Source organism: Mugil cephalus, chromosome 15 (assembly GCF_022458985.1).
Source record: "Mugil cephalus isolate CIBA_MC_2020 chromosome 15, CIBA_Mcephalus_1.1, whole genome shotgun sequence".
Taxonomy (NCBI): Eukaryota; Metazoa; Chordata; class Actinopteri; order Mugiliformes; family Mugilidae; genus Mugil; species Mugil cephalus.
Window position 1 is genome coordinate 14,622,619 of NC_061784.1, and position 22,346 is coordinate 14,644,964.

General features: G+C 41.2%; 1 protein-coding gene across 4 annotated transcripts in view; it reads left to right on the forward strand.

Annotated features, from left to right (window-relative positions):
* dbn1 (drebrin 1) overlaps nt 1-22,346 on the forward strand; it is a 76,559-nt gene continuing 54,213 nt past the window's right edge. For 2 of the 4 annotated variants that reach the window (XM_047606674.1, XM_047606675.1), the window contains exon 1: nt 1-153. In XM_047606674.1, the coding sequence (XP_047462630.1) occupies nt 71-153 (83 nt within the window). In that variant the 5' untranslated portion in view covers nt 1-70. The remainder of the gene's footprint in view (nt 154-22,346) is intronic. The other 2 variants (XM_047606677.1, XM_047606676.1) reach the window with 2 other exon arrangements.

The window sequence follows — 22,346 nt, forward strand, 5'->3', positions numbered from 1 at the left end:
GTCCTCCTCCTGCTCTCATTCCGTGTCTCTCTCCATCAGCAGCGGTCTGGATGCTCGCAGGGACAGAAACATGGCTGTGAATCTCGGGAAGAACCGGCTGGCCCTGCTGACCGCCTACCAAGACGTCATTGACGAGACCTCGGACACCGACTGGTGAGTCCTGTACTTCTCTTCCTCTTCTTTCTCCTACCTTGTCTCTTTTTTCTCCTCTCTCTCGGCTCCTTTTGGGTTTTTTTTTTTTTTTTTGTTCGGGGTTGGTGCGCGTTGAGGATGCGCAAGGACCCGTGAGCGCACACCGCGCACCACCAACCACCTCCATCACCTCCTCCTCCTCCTCCTCCATCATCCTTTGAACTCCAGAGATCATTCAGCTCTGAGCAGCAGCACAGAGGAGTTTAAGGAGTCAGAGGAGGAGTGAGAGTGGAGGGGCTTGCTGGAGGAGGAGGAGGAGGAGGAGGAGGAGGAGGTGTCCGGTCAGGGAGCAGCAGCTCCGGGACAAATAACTCCGCTTTGTTTCCTCCCTCGTGCCCGCACCTTCTGCGGAGCCCGAGGCCTCCTCAGAGACACCTGGGACCTGGTCCGGGTTCCACGCTGAGCCTTACAGCCGCATTTAGAGGCTTCATGGGCCGGGCCCGGAGACACTGATGAGCCCCTGAAGAGGAGAGGGGCGAGGCCGACGGCTGGGTAGGAGGAGGGAGGGAGGAGGGAGGGAGGGGTTCCATCATCACCCTTTGTGGCCTCCCCTCGCAGAGAAGTGATGAAATTTCAGGATTAAAAGAGAAAAAAAAAGTTGATGGATCTGATGGAGCGCTGGTCACTTCATTAGGTACACCAGTCAAAGCAACCAAGTAATTATTCCCTTGTTTATTAGAGGGTTAATGATGCTAAGCTAAAAAAAGAAACACGGTCAATATGGCTGCTAATAAACATTAGTTAGATTTCAAGCCCTGTGTCCACTAACTGGCCACTTCATTAGGTACACCAGTGACACCTCTGAAGCTTCAAAACCATAAAAACTCATGTATTAACACACTTTAGTAAAACTGAGATTAATAGTAATAGTTGCTACATTCATCAACACATGTTTATGGAGTAAACTTAATATACATTTAATTATGGGGTTCAATATAAAATAGTTGACACATGTATTTGTGTATTCCATTTGAGATTTCACACAAAAAATACACTTTTCCTTTGATATAGTAGATTTCAAAGAATATAAAGTTAAAGTTCCCCCAGATAGTTTGTACTAAATCTTAAAAATGAGCTGTCCATGTTCAACAGCATGTCCTGGGTCTGTGACGCTAAACTAAGAGGAGCTAAAGATCATTTCAATGATTCACCTCTTTTCTGAACCTCTTTCTACATCAACTAGATTGAAATGCATACACTAGTGTACCTAATGTTTTGACAGTGGTTGTATTTTGTATTTGAATCTAGTAAAACCTCCAAGATTAGTTTCCTAGAGGCAAAAAATATCAACACAAGCCTCCAGTGAGTTCATTTAAATATCGCAGGACAAAGAAAAGCATCAAATATATGAGATATTTCCACCAAATCGTGCTGATTATCAAACATTAACCGAGTGAACCACAGAGAGGCCTCTATTCACTGACCAGCAGCTTTGATGAACACAACAAACATGGAGCATAAATAATAAATAACACCACATACTTGTGGTTAAATGGAGCAAGATAATTAGACGTGATGTTATTTGTTATTTGAACATTTGTGCAGGAGGTGACCAGGACAGTTCTGCAACACGGTCTGCAATTCAGATGCTGTTTCAACATAAACTCTAAAACCTTAAAAGCTGAGATTTAGTGCAGGACTCTTACGTTAGGATGCATTAGTGTACCCAATGTTTTGGCAAGTGAGTGGGAAGTTGAATACATGACGATATTCTTTCTGAGTGTTTTCTAGCAGAATTAGTTTCGTTGTTTGTGTCTGTCCTTCCTCCTTCTCCTCTTGTTTTGGTTTGGACAGAAAGTGAAAAGAGGAAGGGATTCAAAACGTGTTTATTTAGTTTCAGAATTCTTTTAATATTTGACTTCTAGTTAAAGTGTAACCCGACATCCTTGGCGGTCACTGTGGCAGCAACAGAACCTCAGTTTGGTTGAAAAACGTTTTAATGAAGACCAGAGGACCGGTGCCGTGATTGAGCTCGGCTCATCATAGTGGTCGCCGTCTAAACCGTGAAACATGAACCTCGGCCATCTGCTGCCGCTCATTAGTATGAATCAGGTCAGACAAACACTTCTTCTGCTTTCACTTTGTCTTTTGCTCAGTTTTGGTTCCACGTTTTTTTCTGGAAGGCTCTCGTTGTCGAGGATGATCCTGAACTGAAACTGACCCTAGATGATGTTTGTTGGAGCGTTCTTAATAAGTCGGTGGACACTGATGCGCCTGGATTCAGTGTCTGAGTCACCTGGAGTTTAGGCAAAGAAATAAGTTGAACAATATAAATATGAGTGATTTGTGACCATTGTGGCTCCTGTCAGTGGGTGGATCTTGTGGTTCTTGTTAACGGTACTAGTACCGTTAATTGTTACCATTATCCATTGTTAATGGTAATGGTACCATTAACAAGTGGTACTAGTACCATTAGTACCGTTAACAATGCATGAACTAAATGGTGTGTCGTAGGTGCACTGTAGGACCTTCATGGGTTTGAGGGGTTTAAAGCGAACTCCTAATAGTTACTTAGCTTGCCTGTCGAGAACCGAACTGAACAGTGGTTCAATGAAGCAGGAGAACCAGACAGGGTTGTGAACCCGTGTGATTCTGGTTCTCATAGAATTCACTGTATCTCAGGGCATTCAGGGTGTCCACGCTGACCTCTGACCTCTGATGAAAGACCCGAGGTGGACCACAGTGACGTGGAGGAAGGTGTTTCTGGCCTGATGGATCATGTCCTGGTGATCACATGACACCAGGATGAATCACTCGTAGAAGACAAGCCAGTGGAGACAGTGTGATTCTTAGGGTCCTCACATTCATGTGGATGTTACTTTGACTGGCAGCTTCTACCAATGCAGCATCGCTGCAGAACATGTCCACCCTTTCATGGACAGAGGATTCAATGAAAATGGTTCAGGAATGGTTTAGGGAACAACAACGAGATCAAGATGCTGCCTCCAAATTCAACTTGCTCTTAATCTCAATCCACCATCTGTGGTCTGGTCAAAGCAACAGTAGCATTAATGTCAAGACCCGATGTCTCCCAGAAGAACATTAATGAGAAGACCAGTGTTGTGGCTTATCAGTGGATGTGTCGAGTATGGATTCTGTATTTGCATAAATCCACCAAACGACTCATGATCAGTTTTCTTAAAGGATGTGCCAATCAAGTGTAAAATCTTAAATGTCCTAGAGTTGGTCCCCTTCCTAACGTCTGTTCTTGTCTTCCTTGTATTCTCCTTGTGCTCTCTACTCCAGAAATGTACTAGTCATCCAATGTTGCCATTAAGTCTGTAACCCTCTCCGGAAGATTTGTGTCCTTGATGCTGTGTCCAGGAAACTTTTCTGTTCTTTTAAAGTTCAGTGTTTCTTGTTGTTGTGTGGCCTGAGTGGACTGCGTGGATTCTGTTTAAACGATCTGCTGCTACCACCTCACCAAACATCCACATTACACTAGTTACTGACTAACGGCTGACTCACTTCAGTTTAACCGGGAGACATATTTAGACACAGGAGTTTTGGTTCCTCTTTGACACTAGCTGACAGCCATTAAAATAGAAGAAGATGCTGCAGGACCATGGTTTTAGTTTATCACACCTAAAATAAATAGCTACAAAAGATCAGGTTTGCTTGATCATTTTAAAAATGTCTTTGATGCCATTCAGGACATACCTAGTTTTCTGTGTGGATAAATGTAATCCACACAGTTTCTTTATCTTGACTCAGTGGATGTGATAGCATCACAGTTTCACCTTCATCTCAATGTTGTTTGGGTTCATTGAGACGTTTCAATCTATTTCTGATTCGTTTTGAGACTACAAGGTGCCAATGCTTGGTTTTAAATCACAGCTGTGCACTGATTGCAAACGTTCAGTGAATTGCAGCCAGGCTCTTATAATCTCTTCTTCCTCAAATAAATGTCGCGAGCATCGTTGAGGCGTTTGGCTCCAACGGGCCGGAAAATCTGGAACCGGTTTTCGATTTCCATCTTTGTTCAAGGATGTGTTTGTGTCCTGACAGCCTGAACTCTCCGGAGATGCTGACACTCTCTTGTTGAGCTGTTAATGTGAACAGGAAATGATGCCTTTTCCACTCACACATCTTCACCAAAGTGTAAAAGTGTAAATTACGTCTGGCGTCATGTGTTGGAGCTGTGAGGATTTGACAGCAGTCGGTCAGTCAGAGCCAAAGGTTAGCACTCAGATGTTTGCTGATTTAGCCGGATGAGAGATGATGCTGGGGGCCTCAGGCCTGCCCTCGTTTTTCACACTTGATGGGGTTTGAACAAAAGGAAAAGACTTCCAAACACGACTGACCCCAAACAACACGGGAACCCCCCCCCCCCCCCCCCCCCCCCCCCATAAAAACACCCTTCACCCCCATATGCCCTACTGTCTATGTATATCGGAGATGATTTAAAGCTAAACATTACATCTCCGGATCAAACAGGTTTGGATTTGTCTTAATGATGAAAAAAATCTACTCAAAGATCATGTAGCTAGTTAGCTGCAACTACAGCATTTAAAAATATAACATAGGGAGTTTGTTATATCTTCTCAAATGACAATATTTCTTAGTAATCAAATTAGTCTTGAAATTATGCACTGTTGTATACAGTATGTGGAATGATTAATCGATCCACGTAGAGCTAACGTTGGAGTGTTGTTTTAGCTAGCTGTTTATTTACGTTAATTAATCTTCAAAAACCTCAAAGATCCATCAGCTCCTCCGGGCCGGCTAGTTTACAGCACAACTACTCATTTAGTTGCTGTCAAACATCATGATGTCACCCCTGTCGTACTAGCATAAGCATGTACGTAACTTAAATGAAACTTATCAAAATATCTTACACTTGAACATATACCAACATTATATAAACTTCCTAGACGCACAAAGTACAAATTTGATTTATTGCCAGCGTCTTATTTCCGAGAATAAATGCTGAAGCACTTTAAGTGTGACGCTGATTATTTATCTTCAAACACTCTTCATCCACTTAAATAAATGAAAGAAAGCAATGAGTGCTTTAATTTCACCCTCCACATGTTGCTCTTCATCTTCGGATTTCTGCCCTCTTTGTAGCAGAACTCACAACTGCAGACATTTGCTGGTTAATTACTCGAGGCCCTCGCATAATACTCATCCCCTGTGAGCCTTGTCTCAGCTCGTCCTCCCTCTGTGCAGATTCTGTTCAGACTCTGAGCTTTCTGCATCGCCGGCAGCGAGCGTGGAAACGTCAGTCGAGAGTGGCTAAAAGTGAAGCGATAACAAGCAAGTGAATCCAGATGTCGGGCGAGTCGGCCGGAGAGAAGGATGAAGCCTCGTCTCGGCTCATAACGGGAGCAAGGATCCTGACGAGGACTCCCTGTGTGTGTCAAAAAGTCACAGCTGCTTTGAGAAACCACCTAAAAATCCCCCAAACACCTTGGAAGGCTGCCCGCTGCCCCAAATGAGTCTTTTTTTGAGTGTGGAATGAGTTTGGAGATAACGACTGCCTCATAGTGTCAGAGATTTGGGGTTTTTCCACAATATATTCAAATCTTTCATGTTTGTTTGTCTTGACGTTATTTTAGAGCTGCCCAGAAAGATCTAAAGTGCAAAAATTTGCAAAAATATTTTCAATTATGTGATTTATGAAGTACCTAACACCACAAAAATAGGAAATTATGTATTAATTTATTTATTTATCTCTGCCCTGACAATAGTTATTTTAAAGACAAAGCTCAGATAATAACTGGAAAAATCAACTGGATTGATCAAAAAGACAAAAGGTGAGCCATAAAATGAGAATCTTTTTGATTTTTATGTAGGAACATTTTGTCTTATTTTAAGTTATTTTTAATTTTAACTTATTGGTTTTATATTTGCTAGCTTTGTTATTCTTCACTTTACTGCCATCAGCTGTCAGTGAGTGGAACTGCATGCTGAAAGAAAAGAAAACTGATTAATAGTCTTCTTGTGTCTTCATATTAATTTTAGACACATTAACAAATAAAAGCAGTAAAAGACACGTACAAAAGACATGATGTAGACGATTTATAAATATTTAGCATGAAGCTAGCGAGCACATAGAATTTCTAGTGATACATTCAATATCAAAAAAGAGAGAAAGCTAAACTGATTGATTGTTTCCTTGTATCTTCGTGTTCATTGCAACACGTTTGCAGCAGTTTCTCATCTTTCATGGATGTTTGCCTTTGTTCAGATCTTCTCAGTCCCCATACTTTTTAAATCCAGTCAGATTTCAGGTCTAACGGTGCGCTCAGATGGACTTATTTCAGATTTAGCTTGAAATGGCTTTTATTTTATTTTTTTAATCAAACCGAGGATTGTATGAATTCATATTGGATCAATCCTTTAAACCTTAGGCTTGAGTGTATTAAGCTTTTAAGGTGCTTGTTTATGGAGGACCTCGTTGACCTAAACATCTTCTACCTGTTACAGAAAGCAATTTAAACACGTTAGGAACGAGAGTGGTATTTATTGCCACATATGCACAAGCATAACGTAAGAACTTTGTAGTTTGCACCACAGTCACAATTTTGTTTACATCCTGTTTCTGGTCAGATCTTGTCCGGTGGTGCATTCAGTGCTTCCTCATTCGGCTGTTTGTGCAAGTCTAAGATTAGAGAGAAACATTTAGCATATAAAATCTGGATATCAATATTTTTCCAATACCCAATAAGAGAAGCGAGTTGTTTCCAAGTAACAGTTAAAATCCTAGCCCTCTTGGCTAGCTAGTATGCTACTTTAGATGTTAGCTGGTAAACTGCTGGTTCTCCAGTTCTGGTTTGATTGGTGAACTGGTGGATTGGTGGTGGTTGTAGGTGGACTGGAGTGTTGATCTGCCAGCATAATTTAAAGACGAACTTGTAGTGTGTGCGCATTTGAGAGCAGAGTGAAGTTTCAAATTCTAGTAAAACCTCAGGCAGAAGTGATAAATGACCGCTGGTGTCTGCTGCTAAAATAAAAGGGTAGTCAGATAAAAAAAAAATCCACTCCCTGAAGCAAAAAAGAAAAGAACTCTTGAACCTCAGATGTGAGACGACAGTAGAAATGACTGATAAAAAGGGCAGCGAGTGAATCAGGGTTATCCAATATCAAACAATCTGCAGACGTTCAGGAATGCGAAGTGATCCGTGGCCTCTGATTGGCCGCGGGCTGCTGTCATATGACCCCTTGACCCCCTCCAGCTGTTTGAGGAAGCCATTACCTGACGAGTCACCGCCAACAAAAGAAGAAAATGGTGGTAAGAGGAGCTGAGAGCTTTGAATTCTTTGAGGTGCATTAATTCAGATGAAGCAGCTGCAGACGCTTTACTCTGGTTCTGCTCGGCTCACATTTATTCGGCCCTTCTAATATTTTATTAATACGGTTTGTTTATCCACCCCGGGGCGAGCATTGTGTTCACACTGAGGTCTGGATTCAAGGTCGTCTGCACAACGCAGCGCAGAGCAGGTTAAAGGAAAACCAAAACAGCCACAGGCTCATGGTGTTCTTACTCGTGACCTGTTCTACACAAACCAAAGGAATCCAACCTGAGTTTCTATTCTACTCACCGACTAACAAGATGAGGACGAATTCAAGCTTCTCTCCATCATAAATGAACCACTACAACACAAAGAGCATTGAACCTGGTCTTGAGAGCCAACTAAATGTTTTTCTTTTTATTTGTCAGTAGTTTCTGTGTTGAGATTGTGACTCTGTTTAAACCATAGACTGTATCTAAATATGACACTATTTTCCCAGAGATACTTCCTTCAGACTCAGTTACATTTTCGCTGCGCTCTACCTCCACCAGTTACAAGGAAATATTGGATTATACACTATTTGTTTTTAAAAACGATTAAAAAAAAAAAATAGTGGTCGGCATTATGTCACATCCTGTTTGAATAGCGTCAAATAATGAATGAAAACAAAAGTTATCCAAACACACTTGAACATGCATAAACATTAACTACATAAAATGACAGAAATTATCCTAGAAAAAAAATTATTTGACGCATATTTTTGTATTTTACTTTGCTGTAGCTTATGACCTATACTGCGGCCAGTCACCAGGGGGAGCTCTTCTTGCTTTGGCTTCACTTTGAGGAGCAGTTCCACCATTCATCTTTACACTGTCTATGCTTCATATGCAGTGCTAAATGCAGAGCTTCGGTTAACACCGGGGGTCGTTTGTGAAAGATGCTAAAAGCAAGAAACCATCTGCAGAAACCATCACGTTACAAACTTAAACTTTTATCAAGTCGACGTAAATGAACACAGAGCAGTTTTGCGGTAAAAGTGGCTTACTGCTAGCTTGACAAAGATGGCTTTCTCTGTGCTATTCAAGGCAGAGAACAGTTAAGGAGGCATCGTCCTTCTGCCACACAAAAAAGGGAGCTAAGCTGAACTGTCGTAAGCTGTAAGAAAATTGTCTCTTTTTGTCTTGGATATGTTCAAAGTAGAACAAGATGCTGAACGTGTGAATATCCTGCTGCACTCATATTACTTTCTCTCTCGCCAACATGAACAAGTCTACAACAAAACACATTATTGACTGAAAACACACAGATGGATGCTTTTTCCTGTCAGCCTCAGATTTTTAGTGACAGATTCTCCATCAGTGTGTCGCTGAGCTGCAAACAGGATGTAGGCTCAGACCAATCAGATGTGTCCAGGTATGACGTTTGACCTCCTGAACCCCCTTCCTCAGCAGGTACTTCATTGATTTATTAATCTGTCATTCGATTAATATAGAGCAGGGTCAGCAGTGCAGCATACAGACAAACAGGCTTTTGCTTTTATCCCGTGTGCTTGAGAAACCACAGTATGACATCACTGTCCACTGTTTATCCTTCATGACACGGGAGCAGAACAAGCTGCTTTAACTCTTGTGCCTTTCTCAAATTTACTATCCTCTGGACACACAGTCCTAATACATCAATATTTATTCTGCTTTTTTCATAAATCGCTTCAACAACTTCTGAAAATGTGAAGTATTAACTGATTTTTGCAACAACAATAACAAAAAAAAACCACTAAAACTGAGAAAACATTCTGTTAAACAGTAGGTCGATTGGGCTTAGGTGGTGATTAGAGTCTTGCATATCTCAAATATTTGCCATAAAATATGATTTGATTGCATTAGTATTATTTATGATGAAAAATGCCCCATTGACTTCCATTCAACCACATTTTTTAATCGCACTGCTATAACAGTATAAAACCATGCATTTGGGAATGTTAGAATTTCATTTAGAAGAAAAGTAGTGATATAAAATTGATGATACATACACTAAAAAAAACAGTAATGGAATAAGATTTGCACAATTTTAAAAGCAAAAATAAAAACAATAAAATAATAAAAGAGAAGATAGGCAATAAAAGATAAGGTTAGCTGTGAATTTATTAATGATGTGGTTTTGAGGAAGGTGAGGAAGTTTGCTGATGCTGCTGCGTTCGATGTAGCAGGAGATGAGGGCTGCTGCGCTGGAATTAGTTTAAATAAATTACCGCGAGGAGGAGATTCAAGGATTCGATCCAGGACCTGACAGTAGGAATGTTGGGCCGAGGTACATAAATTTCATCAGTTGTTTTCAGCACATGAAGTAAAATCAGAGTGAGTCATTCAGCTCAACGTGTAAATTGTCAACAGGGACCTATAGCGAGTGCTCTTAACTACACTGACCTTTGTGTCCAGAATAGAGGAAGCCTGTTGCTCCGCTGCACCGTCCTCTTTTATATAAGCCTGTTCTGCTGGAGTGTTATGAAACAGGAGCTGATGCAGAGGTGGAGAAGAGCGTATCCGCAGGTATGTTGCGCATACCCTCCTCTGTGCCAGGGTTTACTGTAGACTTACAGTCTTTCATGTCGTCTGTGGTGTTTTTATTTCCTGGATCCTTTTATTTCCTGGATCCAAGGCAAAAGCACCCTGGTAGAAACTGCTCCTCTGGGAGCAAATATCCCAGCGAACTTCACAGGAACAAAACCAAGAGAGGAACGTCTGAAGAAATAGAAAACCTGCTGATGTTTGCCGCCAAAAAAGATTCCTGACAGCTGGAGGTAGATGAATCTTGAGAAGTCAACTCTGTAGAGGACAAAGACAGAAGTGTTCGCGTTTGGAAAGTAGTGTCCCCAGCCAACACTTGAGAACTGATCCCAGTTTGTCTGTCTGTAAATAAGCAGCGCCATAAGGTAGTCAGTAGAATATTGTACTGACTGTACTGTATTGACTGCTGTCTCTCATGAATCTCTATCTACCACTGGATCAGAACCACGAACAGCTGTTTGTTGACTTGGGGAGATGATCCAGATTTTGGAACAAGCTGGAAAGTCTCTCACACGTTAAGTTCTTATTTATTTTAGAGACAAAGCTCAGATTAGAACTGAAGCCTGGAAGCTTCCATCCTCAGAGAAATGAAACATCTCTGATGAGAAAGGAAATAAAGACACGGCTCATTACTGAGGAAACAACTCCACATGGCTACTCGGCATCACACACAGTGCACTCATATTCATTCATTTCTATCGATCTGCTGCTGTTTTGGAACGATGGACAGGGCTGACGTCCTTACATGGGGACATGATGCAGATTTTTGGAGCAAGCTGTAAAGTCTTTCACACATTTAGTTCTGACGTTAGTTATTTTAGAAACAAAACTTGGACTAGAGCTGAACTGTAATTTCACAGCTGTGCTGTTTGAAGCAGGGAAAGAGAATTTCTATTATTTATGCTTGTTTAGATTTGTTTCTAATTTAGTTAACATCTAAAAGGACTTCATCAGGCGATCAATCGAAATAACTGTTGAGTATTTTTACGAGGAGTTAAATAGGCAGTCCTTCAACATGACAAGGACACATTTTGTGTCAACACTTCTGAAAGAATGTAATCACACGTGGCTCGGACCACCTCCCAGTGTGTCCTCAATGTGTCTGTGGTGGTTAAGTCTTATGGTCTTCTAAGCCAGTGAGCTGACTAGGCATCTTCCTGGCTTGCTAATTAGCCATTAGCCCACCAGCGTCACCAACCTTCGGGCACGGCTTCATTTCCTGATGGTGTGCAGATATTTCCTTTTTCTCTAGCTCCGCCTCCGTTCTTGCTTTTCTTTCGCCCATCGCCTCGTCCGGCCACTGAATCACGGACAAGCACCATGATGGGGTCATAACCTTCAGTAAATGTCTGAGAGAAATGTGAGATTGCTGGTTGGACGGGCGGCCGTGTCAGACGAAGGTCAGCAGCGTCATGATGAGGAATGAGCTGGGTGACGTTAGGCTGCCAGCCAAACAATGAAGCCAGCAAATCAAAAGCAGACAGGCTTCGGGCCGTACGGGGATAATCTGACACTGAAAAGATTTTTTTCCACAGCAGACACTGGGAGGGAAAAGTTACGGTGCTAAGACAGGAAAAAATAGCCTTCCTGATTGTATTAGCAGTTCTGCTGGAGTGTGGACTGGATGCAGATCAGCTGCAAGCAGAAAACCAAGAGTATGTGCATGGAAGGCTGCTGGTGTGAAGGAGTGGGGCTTTGTTTCTTGAATTTGAGCATTTAAATCAAGTAACGCATAGAGGAGACTCACTGGAAGCCTTTAAACACAGCATAACCACCTCCCAATGAAAATAGTTGGAGGATATTTTTTAGTAGGGACTCGTCTGTTTCTTCTTCTTCTGTCTTTTCATTCCCAGACTGGAAACAACAACAATCATTTATTCATTACATGTGCTCTCGCCATGTGGAGACTCCAAACAAAAAGATGACTCTCTAGAACAAACTGATCTGTACCTGCTGCTTCGTCGGAGCATCATCCTCCTGCTGCCGGTGTCAGTTGCTGAGCCCAGATGTGTGCTGTGGATGTTTCTTATTCTACTTCATGGAGACATTTGAGATCCTGAGTGCTTCTAGTTTATCTGGAGGTAAACAGGGAGGCTCTCCACTCACATTAAACTTGGCTCTGGTGTCAGTGGGGAATTCATCTGGATGTTCTGAGGTTTACTGAGCTGCGTTGTGCTGTGTCAGTGTTTGGTTTGCGTTCCTGCCTGCTCTCGTCTCCATATCCGAAATCTGTCTTCACATTATCGATTTAGATTTATTTATTATTTTTTTGCTACGTACATCTTTAAAGAAACAGCCTCCGATTTGTAGCAGCTAATGCATTTTTTTATATTGTTGTCCAGATTACATTGTGGTGACCTCTGATTCATTTTTTATTCACAGAGCTCGGAGCTCTGCCGACTAAAGTAATCACAGATAAACTGTAGGATGAGTGGGAACACTGGAACAAAATGTTACACAGTAATATGAGCGGAGGCTTTTCTGATCAGGAAACGTTTGTATTTAACATATCTGCATCCACTAATTACAATATTACACAAACAGCTTTTGTATCGAAACAATCTGCCGCTGTTTCAGTGTCAAGTACAACACTTTAGTTTTTATGCGTCTCCGCATGGGGACATGATACGAATTTTGGAACAAGCTGGAAAGTATTCTCATCAAAGTTATGATTTATTTGCCTATTTATCTCCTGCCCGCCCTATAACTATAATAACGTCAACTATAACTATAATTATTAAAAATCAAGAGGACATGAAAATATTAATCAGACAAAGAAATGAGACAGAAACAACATGGAATTTAACATGTTTTAATTTTATTATAGTTAATTGACTGTATTCGGTTTTACGTTTGCTAGCTATGTCGTTGCTTCCACTGTCACTGAGTGGAAATGCTTGCTGCTCCATAGCACCCCTAGTGGGCAAAAAGTTCAGAAGACACCTTTAGTAAGCACGACTGGTCAGTGATGTTTTCATATCTCTATAGTCATTCTAAAAGGGCTAAAGTTACAGTTTAATTGTTGGTTCATCTATTTTGGGGGAAATACCATTTTATTCAATGAGTTAAATCTAAAAAATCATTTAAAAAAATGCAAACCATTACAGTTTGGTTTGTCCAAACCAGAGCTACAAACCTTAAAATATGCATTGTACTAATTTTATTTTAGGATTTATGAATGAGACCTTAATAGTAACTGACTGATTTCTGGAGGCAAATAATTGAGTATGACTTTTAAAAACCATGAGTCATGTGAGGCTGAAATCACCAGTACCAGTAGAAATCTGTTATAGACTGTTGAGGCAGAAGCCAGCGCTTTGTTAAATGAGCAGTCCACTTCAGAAACTGCAGCGTCATTGAAGAAAAATGAAAGATGGTCAGGGCGAGGGTTCGTCTGTCTCTTCGCTGCTGCACTCAAAGGTTCGGAGTTCAACAAGCGTTACAAGAGCATCTGGCAGTTTGTAACCTCCAAGCCTTTCTGAATGTCTATCACCCCTCTCTCTGAATCTCTTGCACTCTGCCCTCGCTGTTGTGTTAGCAGCAGGGAAAGGAGAGGAACTAGAGGGAGATTAAATTGGCCAGAAAGGAGAAGTCAGTCAGCTAAGATTATTTTTGGCTTTGCTTTCACACATCTAAATTCAAGCCAGAGTTGCAGAACTCGCTGTTTTCTGGCAGCCAGAAATCAGGCAGAAATATAAAATGTGAGAGAGACTCTTCATTGTTTCAGCCGAGTCAATCAAAGCTCTGAACTCATAGCAGGTGTCTATCTAATAAACAGGGAAATTTCTAAGTTAGATTACAGCTGCTACACAAGGCTCTTTTAAATGATATCCTTCTGAAACAACTATTGTAATCTACTTTGACATTAGACCTTACAGACCACATAATCCTCCAACCTATCACGTATAAACATTGCGTCGTATTCACACAGGTATTCATATTCTTGTCAGTGCCACACATTATAATTTTGCCACAGGTAGTTTCCACTGTTCATCTGCTAGCATATGAGCTAGGGCTGCTCCTTGCATATTCGGGATTGGTTTAGATTTCCGTATTAAAAAAAATCAGATCTGAGGATTTTATGTATTGGTATTGATACCCTCTTAGCAAACATACGAGCACAGAGTAAGTAGCAAGGCTTGGAGTTATGAGGATGTGGAAGTCAAGCTAACAGTAGCTAGCAGCAGAAGTCAGTCAGACGTTGGTATATACTTTGACTTTCTAATTAAAGTGGTTGTTTATTTAGTTTCCTGAGATCTTTGTTTAAGCATTTCAGCTTCATTTATACTCATGCAAACAATAGCCACTTAAACTGAGCGGCTCATGTCCTGAGTTGGAGCTTAATATCGAACAGTCACTGAAGTCACTGCAGCAGAAAAGAGAGAAGGCGTTGATGGTTTGTAGGATGACAAAATTAGTTTCAGACAAGTCACAGTTTGTGTCGTCAGCGCTGTTGCATTTCAGGCCAAATAGTAAATGTAGCTTAAGATTCAGTCGTCAAACAGCACAGAGTTAAACTGGATTCACTCGGCCTCCGTCACAAGATCTTTATATTCCCTCTGTTGGATTCGTAGTTTCAACATTTGCCTTGTAACACAACTTTATGCGTGTTATGAATGTGTGAAGTGAGTGTTTTTATTGTGTACATTTTGTCTGGAAGCGTCTCTTTACTTTGCTCTGTAAAAATAAATCTCACAGAGTCGGATTTAGGTGAACAGGCTGTCGACGTTAACCAGAACATTTGCCAAGTGTAGAAGAAGACACACATGCCTGCACTGTTTGGCAGTTGAATACATTTGCTGGTTAAACAAAAAGAATCAATTAAATCTTCAGGTTCAGCTACGAGCCTCTTTCAAATCCCATTCACAATTGACACTGAGTCATTTCTTTTGCTAAATCTGAGAGATTTTCTCGTCTAAATATCGAGAGCAGAGTCCAGCGTCACGATGCTGATGGACGTTACGAATCAGACTGAGTGACAGCGAGACAGAAGGAAATCGTTGGATGACTCTGAGAGAAAGCTGTGATTATTTACGTGGTTTAATTGAATCTGAAGAGTGTGACGGTCCTTCAGCCTTGAGAGGCTGGAAAGGACTAAAGCATTCAGGTGTGTCTTGATCTTTTTCAGTTAATTCACCAGATCTTGGCAGTTTGTACCGCTCCACATTCACAAAGACACCGGTAATTAAATTGTGATGGGATGAAAAACCCCATGAAAACACTGATCAGTGGAATCCAAAAGGAATTTAAAAAGACAGTTTTTGAGAAGGTGTTGTAGCCACTCATCCGAATAGCTTCTTCAGTTCTTCAGATGGCAAGCCCAGTTGCCTTTTTAAACACCATGATGTGGGTGACTGAGAACCTTCACAGGCTGATCAGTGGAGTTTGTTAAAAGCTGGTTAATCTAAATACAGTATATTGACTGAACAGTAATAATATTCCAGGAGCAGCGTTTCCTGATCGGGTGGTTTAACGCCTAGTTAAATTTCATGACCTTTGAACCATTTCTCCTTCTTTGGGGTGTCGTATTTCGTCTGTTTTAATTAGTCATGTCCCCATCAAGTTTTTTTGCCCCGCATCCAATCCCGATCTTTCATCATTGAGTGTAGGTCCATCACAATCCTGACCTGATGTTAAATGTCCTAGAGTTGGTCCCTTGTAGATTCCTAAAATCTTTCCTTGTCTTCCTTGTTTTCTCCTAGAGTCGAATGGATTCAGTTCAATAAATCTTTGTGTCAGAGTTAATGTAGTGTGGAGAGGGTAGCTCATACCTTGAGTTTTCTCCTTATTTGTCTCTTAGTCCGAACACGATCTGGTCACGGATCATTGATTGATCCGTTACATGTACTAGCTTTCAGTTTATGGCTGTCAAGCTCAAGTAGTCTCCTGCATGCGTGAGCGGAACAACTGAACTTGTACTCGTGTAGCTACATGTTATCAACAGAAAGATATAAATGGTTCATCCATGAATGTAATCCCAATCATTTCAAGATGATCTGTGCAATGCAATAAATCTTAAGTTCCTCAGAATTTATCTAAATCTAAAAAAAAACAATTAGAAATGATGTCTCTGTAGAGTTTCTTGGAGCTGTTTCATCCAAGAGTTCTTAAATAGTGAAATTTTCTCTTTATTGATCCTTCATGGGAAATTCTTTCTGGGGAACAGTTCGTTCCACGGCTGAAGTGCCTTGAACAAATTGGAGGACTGCAAACCTGTGGTTCCAAAGCTCTAAGCACTAATCCCACCGAAAGGTGAATTTATCTGGTATTTAAACCCCAGGTTTTCTTTCCAAAAAACATAGATTGATGCTTCAGAAACATCTAAATAAAGCAGGAGTGTGGACAAATTACTTAAAAAAGAAGCTGCATGTGAGAAACAGAAGGAGGAGGGGGAGGTGACAACAAAAGCCTAAAATTGAATCTGTGACACAGATCCAGTATCAGATAATAAATGACCTTTGATTGATTTATTATCATCTCTAAGCAACAGATGCAGAAGTCCCTGAAGTCAAAGGTCAGCTGATTTAAAAAGACATCATACTGGGTACAGAGGTCACACAAAGGACTAAACCACATTGACTTCCAATCTGAATCCAACTGGAGCTCAGGCTGGCGGCAGCGCCTTCAGGTCTGACGTCTTTTTATTCAATAAAACTAGAGACAAAGTGGCATTAAGGTTCAGAAAGATCAGCTCTGTCAGCAGGGTTTAAAATAAAAAGTAGAGGAGATATTCAGTTACAATCCTGCTCGCAGACTTCCCAGACTTAAAATTACACTTTAAATAAAACTTGGAAACGTGTCCCTTAAATATGAAGCTATCACCCGTGCCTTACAAGAAAACCTTTAGTTGTGTCCACCAGTCTTCATGTTAAGCTAAGCTAAGCTAAGCTTTAACCTTTCATTGATTGGGTTTCCAGCTCACAATCATCAAAACACACACACAAAAAAAATGCTGAGCTAACAATCTTTTTGAATGCTTTATTGAAAACATAAGAACATGGAACCAGAAGCCGCCCTGCAGTAGCAGGTATGGAAAGTAAAAATCATCTGAATTGGACTGGCATTGTTGACAGGGAGTGGCAAACCTTTAACCTTCTTATACTCTCTCTGTTGACCATACAACTTCTATCCTTCCAGGTCGATGTTGACCCCAGGTATGGTTTAAGACTTTATAAAATATGAAATTTACAGATATCCCAAACTAAAACAACGTCAAAACTACTTCTTCTTCTGTCTTGATAGCAGTAGCCAACGTCAAAGCTGCCAAAAATACCGGAAGAATAAGACGAATCAAATTCTGATCCCCAGTGTACTTACACTATTGAAAATTATGTGTGCAGCTAGAAAGGAAGGCCGGCATCCATCTTTCCTGTACGATGCTGCTTTGATAGATATCCCAAAAATTTAGCTAATGCCAGCGACTTTCTGGAAGACGTTTCTTCTAAACCTTCAAACTCTAAACTCTTCCCCTTCTTTCCTTTCCCCAGTGGGGATCAATAAAGTATTATCCTAAAAGACTGGTGGGGAGCTCAAGTTTAAATTTCTGTAGGTGGTGTACCTCAATTTCACATGACTGAAACCGGGAACTTAAGGAAGCTGTGGCCATCTTCAGTTGTTAGTTCTCTACTATGCCATGGACCCATTCTTTTACGTACCCCGTTGGTCTAGGGTTATTACTGTCGCTTTGGGTGAGAGTGGTCCCTGCTCCAAATCCCTTATCTTTTGGTCAGACTAGTGGTTTGAGAAGCAGCTTTGGGTACATTCCCAGGTTCGCATCAATGTGCTCAAGGCTCCTCAGCCATGGACCACATTGCTCCCCGGGTGCTCATCTCACTTCAGTTCTTGGCTCTGTTTAAGGAGTTCCTATGCTTTTTGCATTTGGGTTCTGACTTATTTGGTCATTTTCAACATTCAGGATCTTGTGTACAGTGGTTGTGCTGCCATGGTAGGATGTCCATTTTATTACTAGACTACTGTTGGTTTTACCTTCATATGTCATCTTTCACCTTAAAAATGCTGTACCTCACCATCTTTGGCATCATTGCTTTCATTATTTTTTTTAATTCTGACAAACTGTATGAACACATCGGACCTAAAACCACATTGAAAATATAAAATCCGAGTAGGAAAAAGTTAGATTTTTCACTATGTAAACCGTCGTCTTAAATCGGTCCTGTGATTTGGCTGCACAGGTGCTTCCGTCGACCTCAGAAGGCTAATTAGGTCCATGTTTCATCAAATTCCACAGCTTTGACATTCAGATTCAGACCTTTTCTGTCCTTTTCCTGGAAATGGAGATAGCAAGGAATAGACTTGTCAACATTTTTGCATAATGAACTGATGAAGAGTTGTTGTGGCCCTAGATATGATCTTAAACATAAATGCGTCTCCAGAATTTGTGACCCTGACTCTGAAAATCTCTGTCTCCCATGAATAAAAGGTGACTCGATAAAAAAGAGGAATTTTCCCTTTAAGCAGAGGCGGCGATGTGTAGGGGAGGAGGGGAGATTTAGAGGGAGCTGGTGAGGATTTAGGAAGGGATAGAAACTGAAACTAGGAGCTAAAGAGGTCATGGAGGACGGGTGGAGGAGGGTGGAGGTTGTAAATACTGAAGCTCTGTTGACAGGAAGCCAAGTCAGACTTAGAGAGTGAGCATGAGGAGCAACGGTGCTGCGGCAACAGGCAACTTTGAAACGTGCTTATTTTGCACGCACCCAGAAATGTTTGTCACGTTTGTCACGTCCGTTCAGAATCGGCTACTTTGTTTGAGATGACGTGAATCGTGACGATGAGGAAGACATAGATTTACTGGAAACCCAAAAGATTTAAATTAACTCTTTGGATTCTGGTTTTCCTCTAATCAGCTCAATGAAACGATCTCAATCAAATGTAGAGAGGTGATATAAACGTACTTCTTCTCTTTCTCCGTTTCTTCCCTTTTTCCTTGTTCTTTTTCTTGTCTTTAGCATCTTTATCTCTTCATCTTCCTCCACTTTCCTCTTCCTTCCTTTTGCCTTTCACCACCTTCCTCTTCATCTCATCCTCCTATTTCAGAACACAGTTGCTGCAGATTTGTCGGCTGAGTACAGTGAACTCATTGTCATGTTTAAAAAACAGTTTGAGATGATATGAGCTTTGTGACGTGGTGCATTATCCTGCTGGAAGTAGCTGTCAGAAGATGGTACACTGTGGTCATAAAGGGATGGACATGGTCAGTAACAATACTCAGGTAGGCTGTGGCATTTAAACCATGCTCAGTTTGTACTAAGGGGCCCAAAGTGTGCCAAGAAAATATTCCCCACACCATTACACCACCACCAGCCTGAACCGTTGATACAAGGCAGGATGGATCCATGCTTTCATGTTGTTTACACCAAATTCTGACCCTGACTTCCGAGACTCATCAGACCAGGCAACATTTTTCCAGTCTTCTATTGTCCAGTGTTGGTGAGCCTGTGTGAACTGTAGTCTGTAGTGGTGTGGTTTTCTGCTGCTGTAGCCCATCTTCTTTAAAGTTGGACGTGTTGTGCGTTCAGAGATGGTATTCTGCATTCTTTGGTTGTAACAAATGGTTATTTGAGTTACTGTTGCCTTTCTATCATCTCCAACCAGTCTGCCCATTCTCCTCTGACCTCAACATAATTTCTCTTTTTCGGATCATTCTCTGTAGACCCTGGAGATTGGCACCAACAACCATACAATGTTCAAAGTCACTTAAATCCCCTTTCTTCCTCATTCTGATGCTCGGTTTGAACTTCAGCAGGTTGTCCTGATCACCTCTACATGCCTAAATGCATTGAACTGCAGTCATGTGATTGGCTGATTAGCTATTTGTGTTAACAAGCAATTGAATAGCTGTTTGTTGGATGTGACGGGCGACTAATGGAGTTAATCAAGGTAAAACTATAAACTGTGAAACTCAAAGCGCCCGTCTGACGCAATCTGTTCCTTCTGTGAGTCATAACTGTCAAATCTGAACTCACTAATGTGACTGGCGTATTTTTAGATTCAGACTTACACTTTGTCTTCAGTCCATCGCAGCAGTGAACTTAATTTTTTTAAATGACTTCCAAATAAGAATTCGCCAAGCCTCTAGCGTTTTGGCGAGGCATTCAGGGCCCCTTGGATTTGGCTCGGAGGCTTTAAATGGTCAAATCTCTCTGCCAGGCTCGCACTGAAAATCTTCTAAAACCTTTCACCCCTGCCTGTGAAGATTATATTGGGATTTTGTGGTCTGGCTCGAGGTCTTTGTGATGTTCAGTTCCTTCTATCCAGAGGGACTCAGACGTCTGCAGCCTGGGCCAGAAGCTGGAGCTGAGGCAGTCAGTGGGGGTGGGGGGTATTGTCTGTACACGAGGAATGTCTGTACATGATGAGTGTTGTCTGCATGGAGCAGTTAGAGTTATTTAAGCTGTGAATATGAGACGTTGATGGCGGATGATCACAATAAAGCCTGGAATATCTTCTTATAACAGACCAGTACACAATACATACTGTATCTCTTCCATTTTAAAGAGTATTTTCTCCACTTATTTTTTAATGTTTTAATAAAGATTATGTTTTGAAATTATGGTTTGGGTTTTTGTATTTTTTCTTTTGTATGGTGGCATACACTAGAAATATCCAAAAAGGAACTAAGACGTTCTAAGGGACAGGTGGGAAGTTGAGGTTGAAGTTGAAGAAAAAAAAACATCAGAAACCCCCTTGACTTATTCCTGTTAATGACCCGAAATTGACACGATTAGTGTCCATTAACAGTTAGATACTTAACCATCGTTGAGTGGGGCGACTGTTGGTCCCTGTCCTCTTTCCCTAATTAAAGGTTAATTTGTTAATTAACAGCCTGTTATCAGTCATGGCCTCCAGTGTCAAGGTGTGAATGGAGTTGAAACTTCTTGGGCACAGAAGTTAAGACTGTGTTGTAAAGTGATCCCTACCCATCTGTCTTCTCTGACTAAGATGTGTTACTTTCTTAAACACATACCATGACCTGAATGACCACAAACACTAGAAAAATGTGTGTCTCCTTCCACCTTCACTTAATCTTCTGGCTCAGATGAAGAAACATGATGCTGCTACCACCATGCTTCACCACTGATATGGTGAAGCATGGTGGTAGCTGTATTTTTATGTTCTGTTGGTTTGAAATATTTGGGGCTGAGACTGACTGAGAACCCAAGGACGTACCACACTTTGAGGCCTACAAATAATGAATTATGGAATAATTTTCAAAAGGACAAGCAGTGAACTGGTCAGAAAAAGCGAGTTTAGCTATTGAAAGATGATGTCTATTGAAGCCATTTTTTGACTCTCAGTGGTTTTACACTTTACACAAGCAAAGCTAGCTGTTTGTTTTAACTTTTATGTTATTGTTAATATTTGCAATTTATATGATAAAAACTCATTATTTAAGGTCAAAATAGATTTAATGTTATCTTGACCTTATATAAGGTCAAGATGTTGTATAATCATTTCCAGTATGGAGGGGTGGAGGAGGGGTGTTTGTTAAAGACTTTCCTGGAATGCTCTTGATTTTCTTTCAAATTTTCCGCCACATTAAGTGTCCTATCTCGATGATAAACCGCCCTGCTGTGGAAGCGTTGCGCGTGCGACCCAGTCTGCTGGTCTGCGTCAAGCTCTCCCAGCTGCTGGCTACTAAGTGGCCTCAGCGAGTTGATGAAAACTCTCAAATTGGTGTGTGGAAGTGGACGAGCAGTTGCAGCTGAGGATTATTCATTGCGGCTTTTATTTCTTCCACATGTGACCGAGACAAAACCAAACAGATGTGGAGACGCTCTGCAGCCACAGTTTGCCGATGTTTGGCATTTATACCGTTCCACCATTAGCCATGACTCCTGCCTCCAGTGTTTACTCGTTTCTGATCCAGTTTGAAAATTACATGTGGTTGAAAAGATAGAAGCTACTTTTTCCATTAACTCAAAACCTCACATAGCTGGAGCTAACCAGCTAGCCTCAGCCAACAGAGAAAACACGCAGCCAAACTTCGACTTTCAGTCAGCATGTCAAAATGTCTGCTTATGTGAATCTTAATCGAATCTAGAAACAACTGACAACACAATTAAAACTGATATAGTTTTTGTTTTGTGGTCCATTTGAGCCTATCCACACGATCCTCCTTTAACTATGCACCACATGGTGACTTAAGTGACTGAACGACTGAATCAAACCCCTGTGCCTCAGTGTCAGTAAATGGTGGTATTACAGATGACATCTTGTACAAAACGTTAGCTTTACACTGATATGACCCTTTTCCCTGGGGAATTAAGTGTAAACAACAACCATGTGGAAGAAATCAGTATTTTTATGGATTCTATAATGTGCACGGTGGTAG